A 26625-nucleotide genomic window follows, 5' to 3' on the forward strand; every position below is an offset into this window, starting at 1 on the left:
GTTGCCCTTTGGAGGAAATGTCTCTTTTTTCCTCTGGAGCTTATAAAATTTTCTGATTGTTCTTGGTTTTCATCTGTTTTACGGTAATGTACTCTGTATTTACCCTGTTTGTGATTCTTGAATATATGGATTGACATCTTTACCAGTTTTGACCAAGTTCTCAGCCATTCTCTCCTCAAATATCATTTCTGTCCCCTTTTGCTAATCTTTCCTTGTGCATCTGCAGCCATGTATAGGATCAGCTTTTCATTGTCTTCTCTCTCACCTTCCCTTCTGAGTTAGCCATCCTTTCATCTCACCATGCTTCATTCCGGGTGTTTCCTTTGGATTTTTCATCCTGTCTTCAGTCATGTCCATTCTGTTGTCAACCCATACACACTGAGTGTTTAATTTTGGCTATTTTATTTTTCAATTCCATTTACATTTCTTTTTGAAACTTTATTTATCCTGATTTCCTATATGTTTAAAGTATTGTCTGGTTTTTATTGTGGTTTTGTTAGTGTTGACTTCTTTTCTCGTATTTCTGATTTTTAATTAATATAATACATTAACCAGACAGTTTGTACAAATAATTTGGGTTTTACTGTGATTTTGTTCACCTATAGAGGATATTTCTATTTGCTTCCTGGGAGGAGGATGACATTATATACCTTGATTTGGGATTTGGATTACCTCACTGTCTCTATATATTTTTCAAAACTCATCACATGGTCCACTTAGGATTTATGCATTTCATTATTTATAAATTTTATGTAAAGTACCATAAGAAATTTTGAACTCTAATCAGTGATATGCGTGTTGAAATATTTAGGGGTGAAATGTACTGATGTCTGCAGATTTCTTTGAAACACATCAAAACTAAAATGGATTGAAAGACGGATAAATAGGAGCAAATATAGCAAATGCTAATGGTAGAATCTAGGCAGCAGTATATGGGAACTCACTTTAAAATATTTCTACTTTTTTTTATGTGTAAAAATATTTGTAATAAAATTTGGAACAAAATTAGGGTAGGACATCATTGTACTTTGCCATACTCTTTGTTGATCTTTCTTGAGACGCAAGTCAGAATATTTGGTTTTTTTTGTTTGTTTTTTAAAGATTTTATTTATTTATTTGACAGACAGATCACAAGTAGGCAGAGAGGCAGGCAGAGAGAGAGGAGGAAGCAGGCTTCCCACTAAGCAGAGAGCCCGATGCGGGGCGGGGCTCGATCCCAGGACCCTGAGATCATGACCTGAGCCAAAGGCAGAGGCTTTAACCCACTGAGCCACCCAGGCGCCCCCAGAATATTTGTTATATTGATATGTTACAGTCTTATTATAACACAGGCTCCTCTGTTCTGGAATTTGACGTGACATCGATGGAAATTTATATATTGCATGAACCCTTGTTACACTGAAATCTGCCTGTAATTGGATTCTGTGGCATGAACATTAAAGGCAGTATTAAATCCTGAATCTTGAGATCTCAAGACCTAGAATCATTGCTAACTTACTTTGTAATCTTGGGAAAGTATCTCAGGTGTTCTGAGCCTCAGCTTAATTCCTCATCTGTGGAATGAATGAAAGCATTTCCTATAATACTGAGTTCCTCTCTTTTGTGTTTACCCCTCAGACAGAAATATTCCTTAGAGCTGATACTGAAAAGGCAAATACATTTCTCTTTTACCTTTTGGTTTATATTTTTAGAATCTTACATTAGATTAGATTTCTTACATGCATATGTATAAAGAGACTGTTTAATGTTAAAAAGTTCATGGGGTGCCTGTGTGGCTTAATCAGCTAAAGTCTGACTCTTGGCTTTGGCTCAGGTAGTGATCTCAGCATCATGGGATTGAGTCCTGCATTGGGCTTTGCACTCCTGCCGGATGGAGTCTGCTTGCCCTTTCCCTCACCCTCTGCCCCCTCCCCTGCTGTGCACATAATCACACGCGCGTGCTCTCTCTCTCTCTCTCTCAAATACATCTGAAAACCCTTTTAAAAAAATTAAAAAGTCACCTAAATGTGTACAATGCTACAACTGGCCAGGAGCTCTCTTTAATATATTTTCTGAGAGCCAACATTCACTAGCATACCAATGAGTACAGAACACCTGAGTACAGTCTTTACTCACTGGGATGCTGGTGAAAGTCGGGTCTCCAAAAGGGAAGGGAAGGTGGAAGGGAGGGAGGAATAAAGAAGGAAGAAAGAGAAAGACAAAGAAAGGGGAAGAGAAAAAAAAAAAAAAGAAAGAAAGGAAAAGCTCCAATTACTAGCATTTTCCATATTCTTTGGTATAAATATTCCCTCCATCACCATCACGACATCCATGAACATGGAGTTGGGCAGAGGTGTGACAGTTGACTGGAGCTGGCTGCAGTAGCATGTCTCTTGTCTTATAATCAATTTCTAATTCATTGAGAAAGGTTCTAATATCTAATTCTAATTCTTGGGAAAGGTATAACTATTGTTTATATAACCAATGGAAGAATTTGTGTAGGTGTGCATGTTGGCTATTTTTGTGAAAAAAATTACTCAAAATACAGAAGTTATTTTTAAATTGCATGACATTTTCTGGCCTAATTGAAAATGCCTTTTTTCCTCAGCAAGTTTGGTGTGCCCTGTGTTTCAGAAGAAAGTCTGAAATCGGTGATGGGGATTGGAAACGTCTGTTATTTTTCTTGTCTGTTACAGTGATCTGAGCAGGTGTGGAGTTAAAGGGAGTCTTCTCTTTTTATTCTAGGCATTTTTATTGCCTTCGTGTGACATCGCTGTAACAAGGAAGGTAGTTCAAGTGTATAGGAAGTGGATCCTCCAGGACAAACCTGTGTTCATGGAAGAACCAGATAAAAAAGAAGCTACCCAAGAAGATGCCGAAAAATTAGGATTCTCAGAGACTGACAGCAAAGAGGTAATATGTTATCACTTCTTGTTTCTGTTGGGAACTACACGTATTTTAGCAAAGTATTATACCTGGTCAGGAAGAGTGCCAATCAGTGGGGCATAGGCCAGTGGTGCTCTTTTATCATAGCAGATGCAAGTTGCTGACTTTGTTGAGGACCTGCTTTAGTGAGGCTTCTTCTAGCTCTATTTGGGATCACTGGTCACTTCCTCACCCTCAGGCTAGGTCCGAGTGTGTGTGGCAACTTCCTTATTCACTGTTGCACAAGAGTTGCTTTATAAACCATTGTGTTTTACATGTCTCTTTGTGAGATTAAAAATGTCACTGCTGGGGCGCCTGGGTGGCTTAGTCGATTAAGCATCTGCCTTTGGCTCAGGTCATGATCCCAGGGTCCTGGGATCGAGCCCCGCATCAGACTTCCTGCTCCGTGAGGAGCCCGCTTCTCCATCTTCCTCTGTCTGCTGCTCTGCCTACTTGTGCTCTCTATCTCTCTGTCAAATAAATAAAATAAAATCTTAAAAAAAAAAAAGTCACTGCTTTACTGGGATTGACGTGTTTAAATAAATAGCATCTGAGAAGCTAAATTTAGAGTGTTTTGGTAGTCTTGTCTTGTGCAGTGGCCTATTCCAGAGCACTTGAAAAGACTAACCCCAAAATGAGCACTGTCTCCTCCATTAAGAAGCCTCACTGCAGAGCTGGGCTCTGTCCTCAGAGTGGGTGCTGTTGGGATAGAATTTTTAGTCCTGGTTAGGAAAAGCTAGAGGCTGAATAAATCTAAAATTACACAGTGGGACCTCTTCCTGAAAGAAAAGATATCTGTCATATTTTTATTTCTGGCATGCTGTTTTGAAATCTAGTCTGATAAATTATTTCTAAAAGTTTGTTGCAGCAATTAACAATAAACATTTAAAACTACTAGTATTCAAGTCATATCATGTTTAAATATCTGTATTAATGCCATAATTTTGATTTTTAAATTTTGGTAAAATCATTTCAATAACTGGTCATGATGTCAAAATGAATAGATAAGCAAATGGAATTCATCACACATCTTAGAGTTCTGTGTTAGAGACTCATTCACTCATTGGACCTTTGTTCATTTCTTCAGCACATATTAAACACTAGACACTATTTTAGGTGCTGGAGGTGGTGAACAAAATGGAAAAAAGACTCAACCTCCTAAAACCTATATTCTCTTGAATTTTGGTGAGTGTAAGAAGTTAAGTATGTAAACATGGTACTTCTTCCCCCTCCATTAACTGGTTTTTAATCTTCTAAAGACCTCATCTGAAGGTTCTCGTCATAAGCGGTCTTCCAGTTGGGGACGAACATACTCCTTCACGAGTGCAGTGAGCAGAGGATGTGTGACAGAAGAAGAAAATAAGAACGTGAAAGCTGGGGCCCAAGCTATGCTGCAGGTACATGGCCGGACGGAGACATAAAGACCTCTAGCTGGAGTCAGTTTAAACATTTTGTTTATTGTGATAGCATCATTAAAGTATAATGATATTTATATCTCCCTGTCAGTAAACAGCTCTTAAGTTCTCATTCTGAGTCTTCTTCCTGACTGCTCACCTTCAATTTGTAGATTTTTTTTTTCCTAATCAGAAGAGCTGGTTGCAGGTTTTTCCAGAGGGATTATTATGCAATGAATGTAAAATGACTGAGATCCAAATCTTAAAAAGTATTTTCTGAACACATATGGAGAGTTTGTCAGTCACCTGGACTCTAACATGCAAGACAGGCATGATGATTATATCCTCTTATAAAAGGTTTTATTCTTTTTTTTTTTTTTTTTTAAGATTTTATTTATTTGACAAACAGGGATCACAAGTAGGCAGAGAGGCAGGCTGAGCAGGGAGCCCGATGCGGGGCTCGATCTCAGGACCATGACATCATGACCTGGGGCAAAGGCAGAGATAACCCACTGAGCCACCCAGGTGCCCCAGGACTTTTATTCTTAAAAATTCCTTGTTTATGAAGAATTATGGCAAATGCTCTAAATATTAAATATTTATTAGTATGAATATATAAAATAGAACTAATGCGATTTGGGAACATTGGAAAGAACAAATTGGCTGATCACTTACTCTTCCTGGACCTCAGGATTTTTATCTTAAAAATGGGGATTGGGGACGCCGGGGTGGCTCAGTGGGTTAAGTAAGCCTCTGCCTTCAGCTCAGGTCATGATCTCAGGGTCCTGGGATCGAGCCCCATATCGGGCTTCTGCTCAGCGGAAGGCCTGTTCCCCCCCCCCCACCCCCACCTACTCATGATATTTCTCTCTCTGTCAAATAAATAAATAAAATTTTTTTTAAAAATGGGGATTGGGAGATTGATTACCTCTTGGTTCCCATTTAGGTAGAAGGTTGTTAGGACTATAAGGGGAAAACACAGAATACCTCTCTTTTCCCTGCTCCTTGGCACCCCATCCTCCACCCCATATCCCCCTTTCTAGCCATGGCCAGGTGTGCCTCCCACATGATATCTGAGGTGGCATGGACATAGCTTACCTGTTGCTCAGTTTTCAGTGACACTGCTTGTGTCATCCATCTCCTGATAGGATTCCTTGTCATGATATCCTTTTTGCTTTCAGATTCATTAGCAATTTAATAGTCTGTAATTATTGAATTTTCTCATTTTCAGTGAAAATCCTCAAATAATTTGAAATTAACTTTAAACAAAATCAAGATGATTTTACTTGAGTAGCTTCAAAGAACTTTGGTGCCAGTTGTTAGTAAAATCTGTGCCCTCACCAGAGAAGTGCATGCAGGAGCTCTTGCCCTGTGTCCCTTGGGAGTCCTGTTCTCCAAGTGGATTGCCGTATGCGGTCCTCAGCCATTCCACTGCCAGTATCTCCCTAAGTTCAGGAGATTGTTAATTTGTTTTTTGAAAGGATAAGTTACATCTACTTGGACAAACCAAGAAAAAAATTTTTCCACGTGATTATCGCACAACAGTGTTCAAAATGTTTAGTTTGGATTGTAGTAGCTGTTTTTGTTCTCTTTGGATCCAGTATCTTTGGTCCTTTCCTTAGTTCATTAGGAAAAAGTGGCCAAGTACAGGTTGAATAAGCTAATATTCTTTTCCAGTTGCTGTTGACAGGTATAATTTGGACATATAAATTTATTTTTATCTTAACCAATACTGACATGCTAGTAAGAAATATTCTTGGAGCTGGCACTTTGATCCTCTTAAGAGGATAAAATGAAAGAAGTATATAATATATGAAGACTCCTCACTTTCACTTGGGAATGTGCAAAGTTTCAAATTCAAATCAAGAAACCAAACACACTGAGTTAAAGATCTGTCTTGCAATGGATCATCTGTGCCATATGTCTTACACAAACTTGGCAAGTAGCAGCACATGGGTGGCTCAGTTGGTTAAGCCTCTTGACTCTTGATCTCTCAACTCAGGTCTCTATCTCAGGGTAGTGAAGGAAAAAAGGACACTAAAATTATATTAAAACTGCTATAGTTCGTTAGTCAAAAAGTTCTTTGTTTTCGTCTTTCCCACTTGAAGTAAATTCTACACAATCGCTGTTTTCATCTGTTAAAGTGTTTATTTAGTAATTCTTTCTAGAAAATTAAGCCATGACACCTTTTTAATCTTACACAAGATAACCTTAGACGCTTTCAATATTTTAGTTCATCCACTTGACTTTTGAGCTTGTTTATTCTAATTTCTTCAGTCAGTTTATATATCTATTTTAAGATATATATGTTGTGTTAATGGATTTCATTCACCGGTGAAGCAGAGAAGATCTGTTTGTTCCCAGATCCTTTGAATTTGTACTATTGAACACAAGGGAGACTTAAGCATAGGATCCAGGTAGATGGTGCACATCCACCTTCATCACTAGACTGACAACTCAGTCTCCTCTGTTGAGGGGTCACTGGTGTTGTCAGTAGTAACTCAGTAGTAACTCAGTGTTACTCTACTGTAGTGCCCCTAAACAGTCACTTACTACATAACAGCCTACATCTGTGCTTCCCACAATTTTCTACTGAAAAACCCCAACAGTGAAGGACAGTGAACCTGGTATCCTAAAGGTCTGAGGTAGAATGTAGAGCGGTCAGCTGATTATCTAAGTTTTTTTAAATCAGTTTTTATCACAAAAAACTTCATAATATAGTTGTCATATTAAAAGTATATGCACCTGGAAGCTATGTGGCCTTGCCTATTTCCTGGCCCCCTATATCTCCTAGAGATCTTATAGAGATCTATACCCATGTTGGGTGGTGCTGGCCATGCTTTATGTCAGCAAAGTTCATATGCTGGGAGATTCAACAATTATCAGGTGGTTTTTTCCCCAGCCAGTGTCCAACCGCTGCTCCTCTTCCTCTCCCTCTTCCTGACCCTGAAATTTCTCACCCAGAAGCAGTGATCCTATCTTCTTCCATTTTCCCCTCTCCCTTTGAGGGGATGTCAAAAAGAAGTCTTCAAAAGCTTTTCTGATTTATAAATTTTCTAAAGTTGCATCCCTTAATATGTGTTAATAATTCTTTTCTAGGAAAGGTTTTTCAGGTGTATCAGGTGATTCTAAGAGAAGCATTTTTTAAAAATCTTGACTGTTGGTACCTCTTGCTTTAGCTGAAATAATTCAAAGGTGATCTTTGGTAGAGGGAAATTAATATCATTGTCTTTAAGAAAAATTTGTTCAGATCTATATGTTCAATTACATTTATATGTTTAATGTAAAATTTGTTGATTTCAAGGTATTTTTGACAAATGCAGCAAATGTCTTTTTGCTGGAACCATGTCCTGAAGTTCCCATGCTCTTGAAAGAACAAGTTGATGCCTGTAAAGCTGTTTTGATTATTTTTAGGCGCATGATAATGGAGCTTACAATGAATAAAAAGACATGGTAAGTTTATTTCAAATTAATTAATACTGTAAAACAGATGTTTCTGTTTTTCAACATAATAATTAAAATGTTAAAGCCTCCACTTACTAATGGCTTTACAAAGTTAACAGTAAGGTGATAATCAATCTTTTGTAACAGTTTCTGTGAATTATGAAGAAGGTAAATATCCAGCACTTTGATAGTTTATTTTTATTTTTGGTTTTAAAAATGTTACTGAATTATAATTAGTCATATTACTTAATAGTAGATTTTTCCATTTTAAATTGTCATCAGACTGCTTTGTGGAAAAGCAATATAACTGGTGTTTTATATCATTCTTTGTAAGCCCAGGAGAGGTTGTTAATTGCTCTGAAATGCTGTTAACTAATTTTTATTGCTTCAAATTTGAAGCTTTAAATTCACTTTGGAAAAACAATTATATTAAATGACATATTGTCAGAATGACCAAATAAATAGTACTGTCATACATATTGTGGCGTCATGAAAATGTGCTTATGCAAAATATTTTTATTTTACCCTTTGATTTTGTTTAGTGTCTGTGTGTTTATAATATCCCTGAAAGGAAACAGTGCTGTAGCTTTTTTTTTCCCCTGCTCTTGTCCCATAATGAATGCATCACTCCAGCTTAGGAGATATTTTCAGATGTTCTCAGGAACAGAGACCTCAGAGCCACTTTGTAATCCTCCTTCCTCATGTCCCTCAGTTGTTGTAAAATACCTCTCCTGTCTGTCCTTTGCATGTTCGCCCCACCCAGTGCTGCCCCAGAGCAACGTCGCTGGATCAGCTGGTATCAGTGAGCTTTGGCCTCTGTGCTCAGAGCAAGGGGCCACTACAGACCAGCTCCGGTGGCCACTTCCCTCATGGAAATCCTCAGTGGGGTCCTGTTACCAAGCCTATGTTTTGGATGCTTTTTCCTGGGTGTCCTTGAATCAGCACTAAGGGGGCTTTGGGAAGCTCTGTGTAGACCTGGTAGAAAGCATAGAAATAAGGCAGGACTGAGCTGGCAGGGGTCCCTGCGGCTGTGGAGTCCGGTCTTTTTCTTTCTCCGGTGAAGGGAGGGTGGGCCTAAAGGAATCCTGTCAGGCAGCAAGTTCACTGGTTCAGAAACCACAGGAATCAAAGGGATTATTTTAAGGCAATTCCAGGGTCATCTTTCTCATACTGGAAATACTACTGGGATGAACAACATGATTTAAACAAAGTTAAATGCTAAGTCTGTAACATTGAAAGTAATGCAAAATGCTGGTATGCTCGCAACAGAATCATCTACTCCTCTGTAGTATAGCAATAGTATTTTTTTAATTTAATTTTTTTTAGGATTTTATTTATTTATTTGACAGAGATCACAAGTAGGCAGAGAGGCAGGCAGAGAGAGAGAGGAAGGGAGGCAGGCTCCCTGCTGAGCAGAGAGCCCAATGCAGGGCTCAATCCCAGGACCCTGAGATCATGACCTGAGCTGAAGGCAGAGGCTTTAGCCCACTGAGCCACCAAGGCGCCCCAGCAATAGTATATTTGATGAGTTTTTTCTTTGAAGACTGTGAATTCAGTTTACCTTTATATCAGTAGTATTTTGATCATTTTGATAATCTTTTTTGGTGATCATTCTAAAATAAAGTTAAGCAAATCTTCTCTGTTCTTTAATTCAGAAATTTCCAGGTAAAAGTATTTTTAAAAAAACCTTATAGAAATAGATGAAAATACCAAAGAATAGTCAGTAGCACATCGGAAGGGATTTGGTTTGTTTCCCTAGCAGAATTTCCTATGCATCTTAGTGTAGGGCAGTCCCTGGATTCCTTTCCTTCCTTCTTTTATTCAGTACATAACTACTAAGCTTCTGCTGTGAGGATATAAGGTGAACTGGACAGACAGAGTTCCTGCCCTTGTGAAGTTTCCATCCTCATAGACAGAGGCAGAATGAACACAGCAGTTTCAGTGGTAGAAGCACATTGAAGCTGGGTAAGAGGAAAAAGTGAAGGGTGAGGGAGTGTTTTTCTATGGGTGTCCAGGAAGACCTTTGTAAGCAACACCTGAGGACAGGGACGGGGAGGCCAGGGGGAGGTCTGGGCATAGAGCTTCCCACAGAAGGAACAGCAAGTACAAAGTGTGGTGTGTCTAGGCCACTGTAGTGGAGCAGACAGGAGAGGGAGGGTGGGAGGGGATATGACAGGGACCAACCAAAGGGGTCTTGCTGGCCACAGGAGGGATATTAGCTACTCCTCTATATGTATGCAAGAGTGTGACACAATCCAGTTTATGTTTCTGAAAGATTTCTCAGACTTCCTCTGGAGGAGAGACAGTGTGGGTGGGGTTGGGGGGAGGGGCACACAATGTCTGGGGCCATAGCCAATGGCAGCTTAGACTAGGGCTGTAGCCAGGGAAGTGCTGAGAAGCAGTCCTGAAATGGTGAGCAGCAGCATTGTGTGAATGGTTAACCGCCTGTGTGAGAAGATGGGGACAGCGTCAGAAGTAAAGACTGCAGGAAACCCTGTTCTTCAAGGCAGGGACAGCATACATGCATAATTTCCCATGTTCCCATGGGAATTTTACACTCTTGGAGCATTTTTGAGGAGGAAGGACCAAAAGTCAGTGTTTCACAAAATACAAAGAAACAAGCTGGAGTCAACTGTTAGGAAGGACTTTTCTAAACTGGAGATGATTTTTTCACCCTCATTTTCTTCCAGAAAACTGTGTAGGAATATCATGGCTTGTCAGGCTTTCTCATAGGTTCAAAAATTAAACCTGTGTCTTTGTCAGTCATTACTTTGGTCAGGTTTGCTTTTTTTTTTTTTGAGAGAGATTTATTTATTCACTTGAGAGAGAGAATGCATGAGTGGGGAGAGGGACAGAAGGGAGGAGAGAGAAAGAGAATCTCAAGCAGATACCCTGTTGAGTGTGGGACCTGATGCAGGGCTCAACCCCATGACCCTGACATCATGAGCTGACCCAAAACCAAGAGTAGGATGCTCAACTGTCTTAGTCACCCAGGCACCCTCAAGTTTGCATTTTTTTATAGCAGTTCCCATGACTGAGGTTTTATTTGAAAATTATTATATTTCTTGTTCTTGCCATGTTCATAAGATGAGTAAGTAACCTTTCATGTGGAAAGGATTGTTTTTTGTTGTCTTAAGCATCACATAAATGTGAGCAGGCAGTGGTGATGCTGAGGCCTGCAATGGGCCTGGGTACCCCACATATGGTGAGGGACATGCTCTCCCTAAGTCTGCACCATTTCTTTCCTCATTGTCCCTAAGCTGTCTGCTCCAAACGCATGCACCCACATCTCCCATGACTTGAGAGCTCTTGTTATTCCATGCTTCCAGAAACCATAGATGGTATACAGCACACGCAAACAACTAGAACAAAGTTCCAGATGTTGCCAACAGATAACCCAGGGATGAAAATCAAATGGGGTTAGCTACAAATAGGGTAAAAAACCCTATTTGTAGATGTCATTGTACCATGAGAGAAGCTTAACTAGATTCCGCATCATGTTAAATAGAAAATACTGTCTCAATATGTACAAGAAAAGTATAAAGGAACTGTGATTTGGAGATTTCATCATCTGACCTGGACTGAATGACTCTGTCCAGTTCCCTATCTTCTCATGAGCAAGCATGTAGGCCAATGAGAAAGCTCTAAAGATGAACGAACTGTTAGTGGATAAAGCCTTGAAGGAGAAGTTAAAAGGTATGATTCCCCTCAAAACAAACAGACCTCCCTTATATACAAAAGATATGTGTTCTTGGTTTGCATGGAATTCCAGAAAGGGAAAAGTAAGCAAACACTATGAAATGAAGAATGTAACTTAGTTGTGCCCTTTAGCTGTTCTGAAGAACTTACCACTATTAATATAATTAGCGGTGTTACTTTGTGTCTTCAGTGCCCTCTTGCAAACCCAGCACCTTCCAGGCACAAAACTCCATGCCTTAAAGTGACCAAAAGTGACCTTTGCAAACCACCCTATTTGTGAGTTCCTCTGGAGTTCAGTCATAGTATGATACCGACTGCATACCTCCCCAGAATGAGGACCAGAATGTCCGTTTTATTTCCTACCACAAAGATAAATGGGGAGACCTCACAGGTTAAGTAAAATAATGGATGGGAAAATTAAAGGTTGCTGCGTTCATTTAAATGGGCACAACTATTCACTGAGCAGTTTTAAGGACTGGTGTAGTTGGAGAAACAGTCTTGCCTCCCTGTTGGAATGGGATAAAATTAGGCTAGGTTGATACCTGTTTTATCCTGCCTATTGATGTGGTTGTAGGTCACATATTTTTAGAACTTTTGTAACATAAGTGGTTTATTTTGATAAAATATGGTATTCTGTAATTAGCACTCAGATTATTAATGCTTTTGAGTAATACATGATTATCATTGTTGCTGAATTCTTTTTTTTTTTTTTTTAAAGATTTTATTTATTTGACAGAGAGAGATCACAAGTAGGCAGAGAGGAAGGCAGAGAGAGAGAGAGGAGGAAGCAGGCTCGCTGCTGAGCAGAGAGCCCGATGCGGGACTCGATCCCACAACCCTGAGATCATGACCTGAGCCGAAGGCAGAGGCTTTAACCCACTGAGCCACCCAGGCGCCCCTGTTGCTGAATTCTTAAAAGAGAATTTCTTGTACCTATAAGTTAAAGTGCTTTGAAAATGTGATTAATAACTTGAGCTTTTATTTTGGTGGCCAGGGAACAGATGTTGCAAATACTACTCAGGATAACAGAAGCTGTCATGCAGAAGCCAAAGGATAAACAAATAAAGGACTTGTTTGCCCAGAGCTTGGCAGGGTTGCTGTTTAGGGTAAGTCTTTTTTATTAAAACACTGCAAATGCAAGAAATGAATCAGATTTTATAGAAGAATAGTTTTAATCATTGAGAATTTTGAGAGTGAAATTAAACTCTAAATTTCAAGAAATTTCATTTTAAATTTTCATTTTTGGCTTTGTCTTAAAGGTTATAATCTATTCTTTACAATTAGTGCTTGACTTCTTCTAGGCCTTCCCACCTGTCTGCCATTTACTTCCTCTTTTGACTTGCTTGAGTTTGGTAGAAATTAGGAAGATAACAAGAGCTGATGTCCTTGGTGGAGGGCCAGGAAGATTTGAGGAAGTAAAAGGTAAATGGAAGCATGGGAATGCGGGGGATAAAGTCAGGGAGTGATCAGGCTAGAAATAAAAATGTAAGAGTAATTAGTCCAAGAGTCATTGGGCAATGTGTTTCAAGCCACAGATGGAGAGATTTTGTGTCCTAAAGAGGAGAGGTCCATCTCCATGATTGATAGAGGAGAGGAATCATCTGAAGATGGCAAGAAAAGGTGGCCAGGGAACTGGGAGGGAAACTAGAGAAGCATGTGTCTAGACACCTGGAGACAAGGACTGGGGAAGAGGAGAAGGGCCAGTTGACATTTGCTTTGACAAGATGTTGCTGATTGATAATATTCTAGGCCCACTTGGAAATGGATGGAGGAGAAGACGAGAGCTGGGCAGTAGAGGTAGCAAGTGTAGTTAAGGCTTTGCAGAGGTGGAAGGGAGGAGGAAAAGATGAGCTAGCTGAGTGGACAACATGCATGGAAGCCACAGTTTAAGGTGGGTGGTTTTAAGGTCTTTGCTTGCAGTGAGAAGGGTCCAAGGAGGACAGCCTGGGGGAGAGAGAAGAGAAGTAAAGACATAAAGTCCTGGATAAGGTGAGCAGGACTGGGCTGGCCTTAACAGGGAGCAGAGAGCCAAAGAGATGGTTATGTTTCGTACATCTCACATAATGGGAAGGGTCAAGAACCTGAGTAGTCTGACATCAGACTGAGGGGAAAAGAAGAGGACTTAGATGTTGAACTAACTGCATAAGAAGTAGAAGTTTTAAAGGGTCCTGAGGGTGGTAGCCTATTGCAATGTTTCTCTAGAAAGCACTAGTATTTATGGGATACACAGAATTTATGGAGCATTTCTGAAGGAGAACAGTGTGAAAGGACTCTGGAAAAGTGTAACATTTTATACAGATAGAGACAGTGCAATAAATGGGCCTGCTTTAAGTAATCTGGTAGAAGATAGTATGGTGGATCATGAGCTAGAAGTGACAGTTGTAGGAAGGAGAAGTCAATTTCTCCCCTCAGTTGACTTGAAGTGATTTTGGAGGATATATACTGAGAGCATATGTAAAATACAGGTAGGAAATAGAGGATGACACAAAGAGAAACTAGTTCTTTAAATAATGGTTATATATTCCCATTGTAACGCAAGAGAACCCAACTCTTCATATTAATTTTTAATAATTTAATATGACTGAATGCTCTTGGCTCGATGAAAAATATATGAGAGGCTACAGAAATAATTGACATGTACTAACTTGCATCCTGAATAGTACAGTCACTCTTACTCTGATTATCTTGCCTAGTTATTAGATACATGAAGTGGTCTATACATCATTTTGTATGCGTCTAACCTTTTGCTAGGGTGGTACTGACCACTTGCTTTGCTTCCCACCTGGAGTACAGATACTCTGCTCACTTGGCTCTGACTGTCCTGGAGAGTTTCACCGTCAGCACCTTCTCAGTCTCCAGCCCTGAGGGGACTAGAGCGCCAAGTGAAGTGGACTGAAGCCAGGCTCAGGCTAGTGGGTGCTTGGCCCTCATTCCTCACCAGTTGTCTGGCCCTGCATGCATGGGATGTATTGGAATTGGAGCAAGAACTTGTCATTGAATTAAACAAGAATCTATTGTGAAGTTGTATTTGTTGGTTTGTTTGATTTAGTTTGGGTTTGGGAGAAAAAGTCCCCTTTATTAATGGAGAATCTTGTCAGATCTTGAAAATTAGTTTTAAGTTCATGATTATTAATGCTTTTGATGTCATCCTTATTATTTTAGCAGTGGTTAGATGGATCAAGAAGAATGCTTAAATTAAGAAGCAGCATAAAATAGTAGATAGAGAATGAGCTTTTTTGGAGGTAGACAGATTCTGGGTTCTGATCTCAGCTCTGGTACTTCCTGGCTCTGTGGCCTTGAGCAAATCACTTCACCTTCCTGAATCTCTTCCCTAATTTGTCACTAGAAGTGACAGACAGAAGGAAAGGATTCCTTCTGACTCCGCAGTATTGTCATAAGAATCAGAGTGGGTTCATCTGGTATTTATGATCATCTGTTGACCTCCCGAGCCCTTTCGTGGGATCCAAGGTGGGGAGAAAAATGTGAAAGGTCTGGACAGCTCAGCCAGGCAATCAAGTGGGCATCATCTTAATTCCGTACTAAAATTAAACTTGCCATCAAATTGTTTGTTCATGTAGACTGTCTATAATTGCCAGATGCTTGATTTTTTAAAAATTTAAATAAGGAAACTATTAAAGGGGACAGGAAATTTGGAGTTGCCATTGTCCATTTCTCTTTTTGAATTTTTCCTCTAGTGTTTATAGTTTCTTCTCTCAGTAGATAACTTGGGTTGGCAAATTTTCTTTAAATGATAGTTGGGTTTTATTTGGATATTTATCAAATAATGGTGTTTGCCATAAGTGATGTTTTAATCTGTTATCAATGCTAAATAAGACCTTATGCTTAAAGCTCTGGAACTATTATCAAGAAACCTGGACTATGGTCCTTCTAGTTACAGTACGGAATTATAGAGTTCCCTAAGTGTGGTGAGTAGAGGAGTGCAGCAAGTGGTTGGTTAGGGAACGTTTTATGAATGAATGTGCTTTTTAATACAGCTTATTTGCCAAGATATATTTGGTAAAACATGAATTTCAGTGCTGGAGGAACTTTGGAGATGTTCTTATTCAGCTTTTTGCTTTTGACCAGAAATGACTCCAAAATAGCTCACAAATCAGGTTAGTGACAGAACCCCGACTGTGGGGCTCCCTGTTTCCCTCCTCTTAGACAAGGGTAACTTGCCGAGAGAGCAGCCTGCATTCATGCGCAAATGTGTCACCCCTGCCACCCCTCCTCTGCACAGGAGGTGCCATGGTTTTGTTCTGGATGCAGGTGTGTATAGCTGTGATTTATGATAATGATAATGATTTGCCAGGTCTGTGCACATGTTTCTGAGATTTGCTAAGATAAATTTAATAAACTGCAAGAAGTCTGTGTTCTGTCCTTGTTCTATAATTAGTCAGGAAAGTGAAGCCAATGAAAGATTCCCAGTACAGGGCATCTTCTACCACACGAAAATTCTGCTTTTAACCTGACTGTAATGAGACGTGAGGCTGAGCGCTGGTAGCATTACCAGCCTCTCTTTTCTCCTCTTACTCCGTTGGGATTCTCTTTATTAATTTTATTGCATATGTGCATTTTATGGTAATGCCCTCAAACTCATTTTGAAAACAGGAGTGTAAAATGGAATAAACAGAAGATGGCATTTTAGTCATTAAAATATATGTGATAAGGTCTTAGTAAAAATGAATGATAAAATTATTTTAGCTTTTTCTTTTGCATTGTATTTTTGCATTCATCCATCTTAGAATTGGATTTTCAGTATGAATATTTAAAACCTTGTTTTCACCTTATTTAATGACTTTAGCTCAACTTTCACATTTTTACCCTTTTAAAACATGTGGAAAATGTGAGTTGAAACGTAGAGAACAGGTACATTGCATAAGGGTCACTTTAAATATGATTTTTCAAGTGTTTGGAACAGATCTGCCTGATTACTGACTGTTTTCTATTTCTCAAAGTTTTCCTGTGTGTATGTTAAAGAAAAATTTCTCTTGTAATTAAAACACCAGTTTGCCCCTATCACATGCATAGGACAACTCCCATTGATTGTGGGAGTCTATTTGTATCTGGGGTGGGCAGAAGTATTTGCAGGTTGGCACCTTAAGGAGCACATTTAGCTCTGATAACAGATCAGGGAAGTTAACACAGACTTTGAATATGACTATTCCCTCTAGTAAGATTAGGAAAGCCTTTGGGACTCACCTGTGAAGGACTTGGCACTTTTTTCAAGGCAGATATATTTTGATTTGGATTTTAAAGGATGTGGAACATTTTGGTGGAGGTAAGGAACTAAGCCATTTCAAGGTAAGGAAATATCCAGAATATATGCGTAGTTGTCTGGTAGGGTTGCCCATGTGACTATTTATACTGCCTTGAACCATAAGGCTAGAGGAGGGACAGAGAAGTAAATGGACTCTTAAGGAAAGAGCTCTGATAGGGAAATGCAGAAAGTGTGGGAATGGAGGCTACTTACTGGTGGCTGGGTTGGGTAGCAGTCAGGGACACCTTGGAGGAAGTAATATCCACACTGTGCCCTGAAGAATGAGAGTTAAAGAGTTAAAGTTAAAGCAAAAAAGAAGGGAAGAGAGGAAGGAAGACTACATGCAAATGCCAGGAGCAGGAGAGACCAGGTCAGGGAACTGGAAGAATCTCAGCAGAAGCATTGAATTCTTTTTACTCTTATGCTATATTAACAGGTACCTGAAGAACATGCAGCTGGAGTTCTCTAGTATGTATGTAGACAAGGTCAGGAAACCAGAGAGGTCTGGGCTTAACATGGAGATTCAGAAGTCACCAGTATATATATATAGTAATTGGAGCCATGAGAATGGAGATCAGAACCCCTCAGGCAGAGGTGGGGTATGCAGGAAGGAAGAAAGCCAGAGCAGTTGGTTGACTGGGGAATGAGGAGGTGCACATGCAGTGAGTGTGGAATATTCTTTCAAGAAATTTGGCTTAGAAAAAAAAATTTTTTTTGGCTTTAAAAGTTCTAGGTTGAGGGGAGAATCTGGCTGAAGGGAACTTTTTTGTTTGTTTTTTGTTTTTAAGATGAAGTAGACTTGGAGCATGTTTAAATACTGATGGGGAGTTGCTGGCAAAGTAGGATAGACTGAAAAAGGAAAGGCAGGGTTAATGGAAACAAAGACCCAGGAGGAGGTTCAGAGCAGAGATGGGAACAAGCATAGAAGAGTAGGAACTCCTCTTCACTTACAGCCTCCAAATAAGGAGAAGCTGGGCAAACACCTGTGCCTTGTGGGTAAAGGTTGAGGGCATTCTTGCTTAATGGATTCTGTTTTCTCTGAGGTCTGCAGTGAGCTCATCTGCTAAGAAGCAGGGAGGAGTTGGTGGGGCTGGAGGTTTACGTATTTAAGAGGAGGCTAGAAACAGCCACAGTAGTGCAAGAGAGAGAACTGTCTCAAGAAGTAGAATAGTTGTTCTGAGAGCTTTGTCTTCTTCCCAGTTACAGCAGAGGACTAGCCGCAGGCACTAGAGGGATTTTGAATCAGTAGCTTTGTTCATGATGAGAACTGATTTTTCTGTAGCTCAGATCCTGGTTACAGTTGATCAAATGAATTTTGAGAAACTAAAAGAAAAACAAAATGAAGTGCTTTTTTATTTTAAAGTTCATTTTATTCATAGTAACTTAAAATGTTTTGTTAAAAGTCATTCTTCTTCCAAGTGAGGGTGATTCAATTCTCCTGTTGCTTGGTTCTAGACGCTCATGGTGGCGTGGATCCGAGCAAACCTCTGTGTGTACATTTCTCGAGAGCTCTGGGATGACTTTCTTGGTGTGCTGTCCTCCCTCACGGAATGGGAAGAACTGATAAATGAGTGGGCCAACATCATGGATTCCTTGACAGCAGTGCTTGCAAGAACTGTTTACGGAGTTGAGATGACAAACCTACCTCTGGACAAACTAAGTGAACAAAAGGAAAAGAAGCAGCGAGGCAAAGGTACTTTCACTCTCACAGAGTACCACTGATGTCTGAGACCGAGGAGGAGTGTGTATCTATACATATAGGCATTTCATGAAATTTCATAAGAAACAGAACCAGCCATACAAGTGGTGTCTTTTTTTCTTTTTTTGGATTTTTATTTGTTTATTTGACAGAGACAGAGATCACAAGTAGGCAGAGAGGCAGACAGAGGCAGGCAGAGGCAGGCAGAGAGAGAGGAAAAGCAGGCTCCCCATGGAGCAGAGAGCGTGATGCAGGGCTCGATCCCAGGACCCCAAGATCATGACCTGAGCTGAAGGCAGAGGCCTAACCCACTGAGCCACCCAGGTGCCCCAAGTAGTGTCTTTTTAATGGTGGTATTGGATTGTGTTTTGTAGCACTCTGTCTTCTTAATGAGGATGATGAATTTATGAAGGAGCTTTGAATGAAGAAGAAAGAGGAAGGAGAGTAGCAGTAGTAGCAACAATAATAATAATGGCTCGTGCTTGTATGTATTCTCTCTCTTCACCCTCATGGTAACTTCTGAATTACAATCCCAGTATCATAGATAGAAAAACTGGAGTACACAGAGTCCATGGTGATGGACTCATTCAAGTTACACAGCTCAGAAGTGGGAAAGCCATTAATCAAAGCTAGGCAAGTCCAGTTCCAGGCACCACACTAGAAAGACGCATTCCATTGCCTGCTTAGGATAGTTAGAAAAATTCTGAATGTTTCAGATGGGTGTCATTTTGGCCTTTTTTGTGTTTCTGGCTTAAAATTGTTCTGACACCTAGAGTCTGATCAAGGTGGAAAACATCAGTGGTGGATTAATACAGTTTTACTCCAATTTATTATGTTAAGATTTTGAGGCATATCGTAGAAGTATCTATAATACAATAGATAAAATGCATAAGGACACTGGGGAAAAATTAAAGGTGTTAGAGTTGCAGGAGTGGTTAAAATGCCAGAATGCATGCCAGAAAACCTCCTATGCTTGCTGGGCAGGGGGACAAGCTTAGATTTTTATCTTCACAGGGTTACAGTAGAGGATCATAGATTACAAAAGGGAAATATCCATAGCTTTTCCTGGTCCTAAGACCTGGGAGGAGTTTCTCCTCCAAAGATTCATAAAGTGTGCAATGCCTGTTGTGGGTAGATTTCATCCTCAACAATACCCTTATTATAGACTGTATCAGCTTTTCCTGTGTGACAGATCACCCCAAAGCATAGTGGCTTAAAGGAACAGCCAATTGTTTAGATCATGATTTTATGAGTTGGCAATTTGGGCTGGACATAGTTGGGCAGTCCTGCTGGATTCATTCCTGTGTTTGCAGTCAGCTAGGCTGTCAAATAATCAGCTAGGCAGCTCTAGGGTTGGCCAGCTGTCAGCTGGGGCAGTGGTGTGGGGACTTGGCCTTATACCTTTCACCACCCAGCAGGCCAGCTCAGGCTTTTTTTTTTTTTTTTTTGGTGAGGACTTAGGGTTGTAGGAGCAGCAACAGGACAAGCCCAAATTTTCAAGTGTATTTCAAATCTCTGCTTGTTCAGTTTTGCAACCAAAGTAAGTCTGGTGATGAAGCCCAGGGTCCCTGTGGAAGAGGACGACAGAGGATGTGGATGTGGGCAGGTACAAACCAGTATGCTGATAATTTTGCAATACAGATATGTAATTAATTTGACTGATTCTTATAATATTTTTGCTGCAGTCTGTGAGTGGCTTTATTTATTTATAGGAAGATAAACAATCTGAAAAACATTATTTATGGAATGGTACAGAATGAATTTAATTATTTAATTAATGACCATGGCAAATATTTCTCATTTATCTATTATATTGCTTTATTATAAAAACCAATTTAAATATTCATTATGGAAATACTTGCCTTCTAAGCACAGGAATTGTGGAAACAAAATACACTCTCAGGAGCCTGGGTGTGAAAACAACCCACAGCGGGTAGCCACCAGCACATTACCTGTACAGAAATCTCTGTCTTATTCTCTTTTTCTCCTGTATTTCTTTTGGACCCTTGATCACTCGTTTGAAATATTTGACCAGAACTCTGTGAGAGGAAAGCAGAGAAGTAGTATCTAATTTTGCAACAAGAGAAGCTGCTCATTATATACAGTTGTATTTATGAAATTTGCTGAGCAACACAGGCTGTGGAATGAATGATAATGAATTCAGCCTTTAAATTATTTTTTTTGTCTTATACTTTATCAGGCTGTGTTCTAGATTCTCAGAAAGGAACTACTGTGGGGAGATCCTTTTCTCTCAGCTGGCGGAGCCACCCAGATGTGACCGAGCCAATGCGATCCAGGAGTGCCACCACATCTGGGGCACCAGGAGTTGAGAAAGCAAGAAATATCGTTCGTCAGAAAGCAACCGGTAAACATTTAACTATTTCTCTAAGGTCTAGTTGCTATCTGAAGTGGATCTATAGGAATAAAATGTTTTAAAAGTTTTAAAATTCCACTCAGAACTTAAATACATGGCCTTTTATTAAATGGGATATTTCCATATCTTTTAGTTGTCTGTTCCAGTTACTTCAGAGCCATTTTTTGATACTTATTTCTGAATCTTTCATTGTGAAAAAGAAACTTGAGATGTTAGTATTGAGTGAGATATCTGTGCAAAAGAGAAAATAGATATTTTGTTTAAACCCTGAAGAAAATACATTCTCTGTCATCACACAGTTGCACCACTGTTGTTGTTGAGCACCATTAATCTTAGTGTGGCACTGTTCCAGCAAAGAAAAAGGGAATAATGTACTTCCGTTTGCAGGACTGGAGGGGGAGAGTTAAGTGTTTTGCTTCTTTGGGGAAATAGAGCTTTACATGCCTGGAGCTGTTGTCCTTCTAGCCTGTTAGAACTAACAAGAACTTGACCAAGAACCCACAGTCTTTTTGATTGGTTTGCTACACTTTTCTTTAAAGACCGAAAGAGAAATCTTTAAAAAGTAAGCTTATATCCCGTATTTGATAAGAACAAATAAAGGCCCTTCTCCCTTACCCCCAATAATTTTGAGGCTATAACTACATTTAAAACAAATTTATCTGAGTTTCCTGTGTTTTTTCATTTCAGTAATACCATGCTGCTATAATTGATATTTAGCATGTTGACTGAAGAAAGGCACGATATTCTCTGGTCATAAATCAGAATCATTTCTACTCAGTGATTTTACAGTGCTTAGTATAGTACAGATGGCTTGGAATCCTGTTGGAGTCTTTATGAAAATCTAGTATACCTAATATATTATAGCTTAACCCTAACTGTCTAATGCTCCTTGCCATAAAAAGTTTGTTGATAATTATCACTTTATCTACATTTGCCTCCTGTTCTACTTTTACTTTTCTTCATCTTCTCCCCTGAGGAGAGATTCATTTCCTAATAACAGGCAACTTTGAGGAAGGCTTACTCAGTGATTTCCATTCTTGTCCCAACTCCTAAAAACTCCTTTTTTCCATTTTAATCAGAGCAGAACTTTGTGACAAAGTGGCATCATGCCACAGCTGCCCAGACTCCCTGATACCCCTCAGGGCCCTAGAACTGTAATGATAATAAAAGTGGTCATTCAAAACACTGTGTAAACTCTACATTCACATTTTAATGAGCAACAAACTATTGTATATTGCATGCTCCTTATTCCCCTACTTGGCCAAAACACAGCTATAGATGAGATTGTATTTTAGTTTTTCAACAGGTTTCAGACCAACAATACAATAATGGCACCGGTAGCATTCTTAGTAATCTTTGGTGCATTTATGCCAGCAATCTTCTGTTCATCAGTGTTCTCAAAAAGCCATGGTATTGCAGCAATAAATACTTTTACAAAATCATGTTAAAGACATTTTAGACTATGTCACTTTAAAGTCATAAACCTGACCTTTTTAGGATTAATTAAATTAATTAAATTTAAATTAAATTGAATTTAAATTAAAAACATTTAGAACCATAATCCTTAAAAGATAATGAGATAAGAGCTATTGAGTTGGACGGGCCTATTACCTTTATGTATTTTGTACACACATATGTGTATCTTTTTTTTTTTTTAAAGATTTTATTTCTTAGTAATCTCCACACCCAAGTGGGGGCTTAAACTACAACCCTGAAATCAAGAGCTGCATGCTCCACCAGTGCCCCATGCATTTCCTATTCTCTTTTACACATTTATCTTTTTAGTTGCCTGTGAAAACAATAGTCTCTGAAGATTTTATTATATCATGCTGTTTTATAAAATTAATTTATATAGACTAATAGTTACTATATAAATAAACTGGTTTTACTCAGTTTTTTAATTTATATATTGTGTAATAATTCACCTTTCTATCTTTTAAAAAAGGCCCAGAATACTTTCATGGTAGATTTTGACTTGTGTGGAGTCTCCTGTTAATGACCAAACAGCAGCTGAGGAAGTTAGTTTTCACCACATTTATTTAGCATTAAAGTGCTTATTATGAAAGACACGTTTGAAAGTGACTTTTTTTTCCTAATCCCAATACAAGAATAATTTAAGACCATTATAGTATAATCTGGCTCACAGACTACATGTAGATTGGGAAAATGTTAGTGATGGTGATAAGATGAAAATAATAAAATAATCAATTGCGGAGTAGGGAAATGGCAATTAATTTAACAGAGAATCAACTACTTTGCAACTTAAAGGAAACTGACAAGGAGAGTCTTAAAAAATTATAAAGGAAAACTTTGTTCCTGAGTGTGAATTATGCTAAAATTTTAGGTGTCTAAAATGAATGATTAAAGCAAGTCAGTTTCCACACAAAAAAGTTATCCTAAGTTTTATTATTTCTAAAATATCTAGTGACCAGTTTTGAGAAAATGTAGTCATTTCACTTATAAAAGGAAAGCTCTTCTAAACACCTCTGACATTGAGAGATGAACACATCTTTTAGGAAATTTGAAGTAAGTCAGTTTGACATTTGCATGGAAGTCATTGTCCCTTAAGTATTATCTTACCCATTCATGAAGTATACTATTAATCAATTTAGATGTGGGAGAAAGAACTGGGAATTTGCCAGAGAATGGGGCCCGTGAAGATGCAAGGAAGAAAAAAGTTTATTTCTCTCTTTACAAATGTATCATTCTTATTTGTATTTCTGCTTCATTAATGTGAAATAAAATCATGTAAAAATAATAAAACAGCAAGTAAACCTTTATATTTAGTTTTAAGAATAAAAGTGATCTTACTGATGGTAGTTTCATATATATGAGGTGTATTCTCTTCCTTTGTTTTCTTCCTCTGTTTTCTCAAATGGTCATTTCACTAGCAGTCTTTTGAAAACTTAAGAGCATTATAAAGTTCATACTAAGAAATTATGGATTTAATAAGCACTAAGTGTGTTATGAAAGGATGAGTTTCATGGAAATTCCAAATCTTTTGATGTTCAACTTGACTTTTATGTGTTTCTGAGGTTTTAGGACATTTAATTTTCTAAATGATTTGCTTTTGAATACAGTCAGCTCTCAGTAAACTAATTTTTGAATTACTTATATTTTAGAGCAATTTTAGTCTTAGGCTAGATTTTTCCCTCCCTCCCCATGGTCTTCTCATATGTGTGTCCTTTAGGAAGGGAAAACGGATTATAATGTCTTCCCAAATAAAAAACCCAAATGTGAGTCTGATACACAGGAGGAAAAAAGAAAAGCTAAACATGTAAAGCATTGTAAAATAAGATTATTTGTGAATTGCCCATTTTCCCACGTCATGAGAATGACTAAAAGTTGGCTGTATTTAGAGACTACGATTAAATACCCTGCTTTGTACTGCCTTCCTGTATGTATAAAATGACTTCCTTTAAATATTGAAAGAAAGACCAGAAAAATAGAAGTAAAAAAAAGTGAAAGATCCTGATGTGCTTTTGACATAATTGTTACTTTATCTCTCCTGGAAGCTAAGCGAAGCCAGTCTATCAGCAACTGTGTCCACCTTTCTGAGGCTTTGCCTGCCACTAAAAGCGTCCCGCTCCTCCTCCACACCGTGAGCGCTCTCTTACCTGGTCTCTCTTACTCCTCTTGCTCTCACAGGCTGTCAGGTACTGTAATGCTGTCTCTTGTGTCCGTCAGTGTCCCTGGGCTTCTCCTGCTTGCCACTGGGCCTTGCCTCCTTTGTTAAACCCCTCCAGTCCCCCACCATGCATGCGTGCCTGGCCATTGCACTTTTAATGAATATTAATAATTGTTTTTATGTAGTTAGATGTTTAGTAGCAATTAAACAGTCAAGAAAATTTCTTTAACACCACTGTTCTTTGCTTTCCCAGTTAAGAAGGATACAGGATTTTGTGGCCCATAGTTTTTCACAGTGATGACTGCCTCAGTGTGCCTTCTGTACAATGCCTGCAGAACAAAAGTTTTGAGTGTGTTAGTGTCTGAATGCTTTCAGTGCCTCTCCGAAATGGATAAGTGGGAAAATTCATGTAGGCAAGAACTCCTTGGAATTAATAAACCATAAACATGTACAAAGTAATAATGTTTATGGAGATTCACACTGATTATTAAGATCTGAGTTTAAAAAAAGATGCTAAAAAGTGCAATTTTCAAAACAAGGAGATGTTGTTCTTGGGCTCCAGCCGATTAAAATTGAGTTTAGCCACATGTAGTTTGCACACAGTGTTCTTCTGGATTATTAAGACATTATGGCACCAAAAGTGGTGATTTTTGGCACAGACCCCTCAACAGTGGATCTTCTTTGCTCTACAATGAATAATTAAGCCCATGTCGAGTTACTTTGCAATGATTCTGTAATGAACTGAATCTTCATGTTAAAGAGGGACATGTTTTCGTGTTCATTTTTCAGAAAGATGGTATTATAGATAGTATTTATTTAGTATCAGAGATAGCCTGCTTGTGACTTTTTGTAGCACTTAATCATGCCATACGGAAGTGAAGCAAAGCAGAATCAAATCTTCATTTCCCTGATAAGTGTGTAAGATACCGTATTATTTAATTAGCAGAATATGAGGGAAGAAGTCCATTTTATTGAGACTGAAGAGTACATTTCTTAGAAAATACTTTTCTGTAGTAAGTACCAAAGGTGAAACACAGTAAGAATGGTAATATATATGGTCACAGGTCAGTTAAATTACTCATGAGCATTAACTAGTTGATAATTTGGTTTTCAAAAAAGTACTACTGCCTAGAAATGATTAATAAAGCATTTTAAGTAGTTTGCTTTCTATTTGTCTGATATTCAGCTGATACGTACCCAAAAGGAGTTCTTTTCATGGTGGAAAGTTTTTGTTTCACATTCCATATTTTCCCCCATATAGTTCCTTTCATAAAAGTTTCTACTAGTGTGTCCAGAATATTTTCTCACAAGAAACCTATTTCTGTTTGTAATAATTTTAGAAACTTTTTTCTCATTCACTGCTACATTTTAGTTTACTCAGATTCTTGATTCCCATAGATAGGTACATAGTTCCAGCAGAAATTAAATGTAGGGGCGCCTGGGTGGCTCAGTAGGTTAAAGCTTCTGCCTTCGGCTCGGGTCACAATCTCAGGGTCCTGGGATCGAGTCCCACATCAGGCTCTCTGCTCAGCAGGGAGCCTGCTTCCCTTCCTCTCTCTCTGCCTGCCTCTCTGCCTACTGTGATCTCTGTCTGTCAAATAAATAATTTTTTTTTTTTTTAAGAAAAATTAAATGTGGTTTAAAACAGTGGTTCTCAACTGGGGATGACTTTGCCCCCCAGGGAACATTTGACAGTGTCTAGAGTCCTGTTGTCACCGCTGGGGCAGTGCCACTGACATCTAGCGGGATGCTGCTAACCAGCCACACTGGCTCCTCAGGATGGCCCCCTCATGAAGAATTATCTGACCCAAAGTATCAATAGTGCTGAGGTTGGGAGACCCTGATTTGGAGTGAAATGAAGCAGGACATGCTGAGTCAGTATTTTCCTGCCTTTGTCGTCCTTATTTCTGGTTTTATAGCACAAAGGATAAAGGGACTTAGCAACATAGTGACATTGAGAACAATCTACTTTTCCCTGTGTTTCATCTGACAACTATCGTAGCAAGCTTCTCCTTAGTCTGATGCCATTTGTTCTTTACTATTAAGGTGATGCGTTTTCTTTTGGAATTGTCCTATCAAGAGACTAGGCCAAGAACAGTGTGTATCAGTCCTGTCTTAGATTGTACATTCTCACTAGAGAATGTTGGCACTCTAGAGTATTAAATTTGTGTTCCAATTTAAATCCTAGTGTGTTGACATATCTTGATTACTGTTGCTAAGTAT

General features: G+C 38.9%; 1 protein-coding gene across 5 annotated transcripts in view; it reads left to right on the top strand.

Annotated features, from left to right (window-relative positions):
• RALGAPA2 (Ral GTPase activating protein catalytic subunit alpha 2) overlaps positions 1–26625 on the top strand; it is a 319809-nt gene that overhangs the window by 98205 nt on the left and 194979 nt on the right. For 4 of the 5 annotated variants that reach the window (XM_059406446.1, XM_059406444.1, XM_059406445.1 and 1 more), the window contains 7 exons: positions 2725–2892; positions 4164–4301; positions 7603–7751; positions 12436–12547; positions 18157–18394; positions 20601–20765; positions 24290–24430. In XM_059406446.1, coding sequence (XP_059262429.1) covers positions 2725–2892; positions 4164–4301; positions 7603–7751; positions 12436–12547; positions 18157–18394; positions 20601–20765; positions 24290–24430 — 1111 coding nt within the window. The remainder of the gene's footprint in view (positions 1–2724; positions 2893–4163; positions 4302–7602; positions 7752–12435; positions 12548–18156; positions 18395–20600; positions 20766–24289; positions 24431–26625) is intronic. The other variant, XM_059406447.1, reaches the window with a different exon arrangement.

Source organism: Mustela nigripes, chromosome 7 (genome assembly GCF_022355385.1).
Source record: "Mustela nigripes isolate SB6536 chromosome 7, MUSNIG.SB6536, whole genome shotgun sequence".
Taxonomy (NCBI): domain Eukaryota; kingdom Metazoa; phylum Chordata; class Mammalia; order Carnivora; family Mustelidae; genus Mustela; species Mustela nigripes.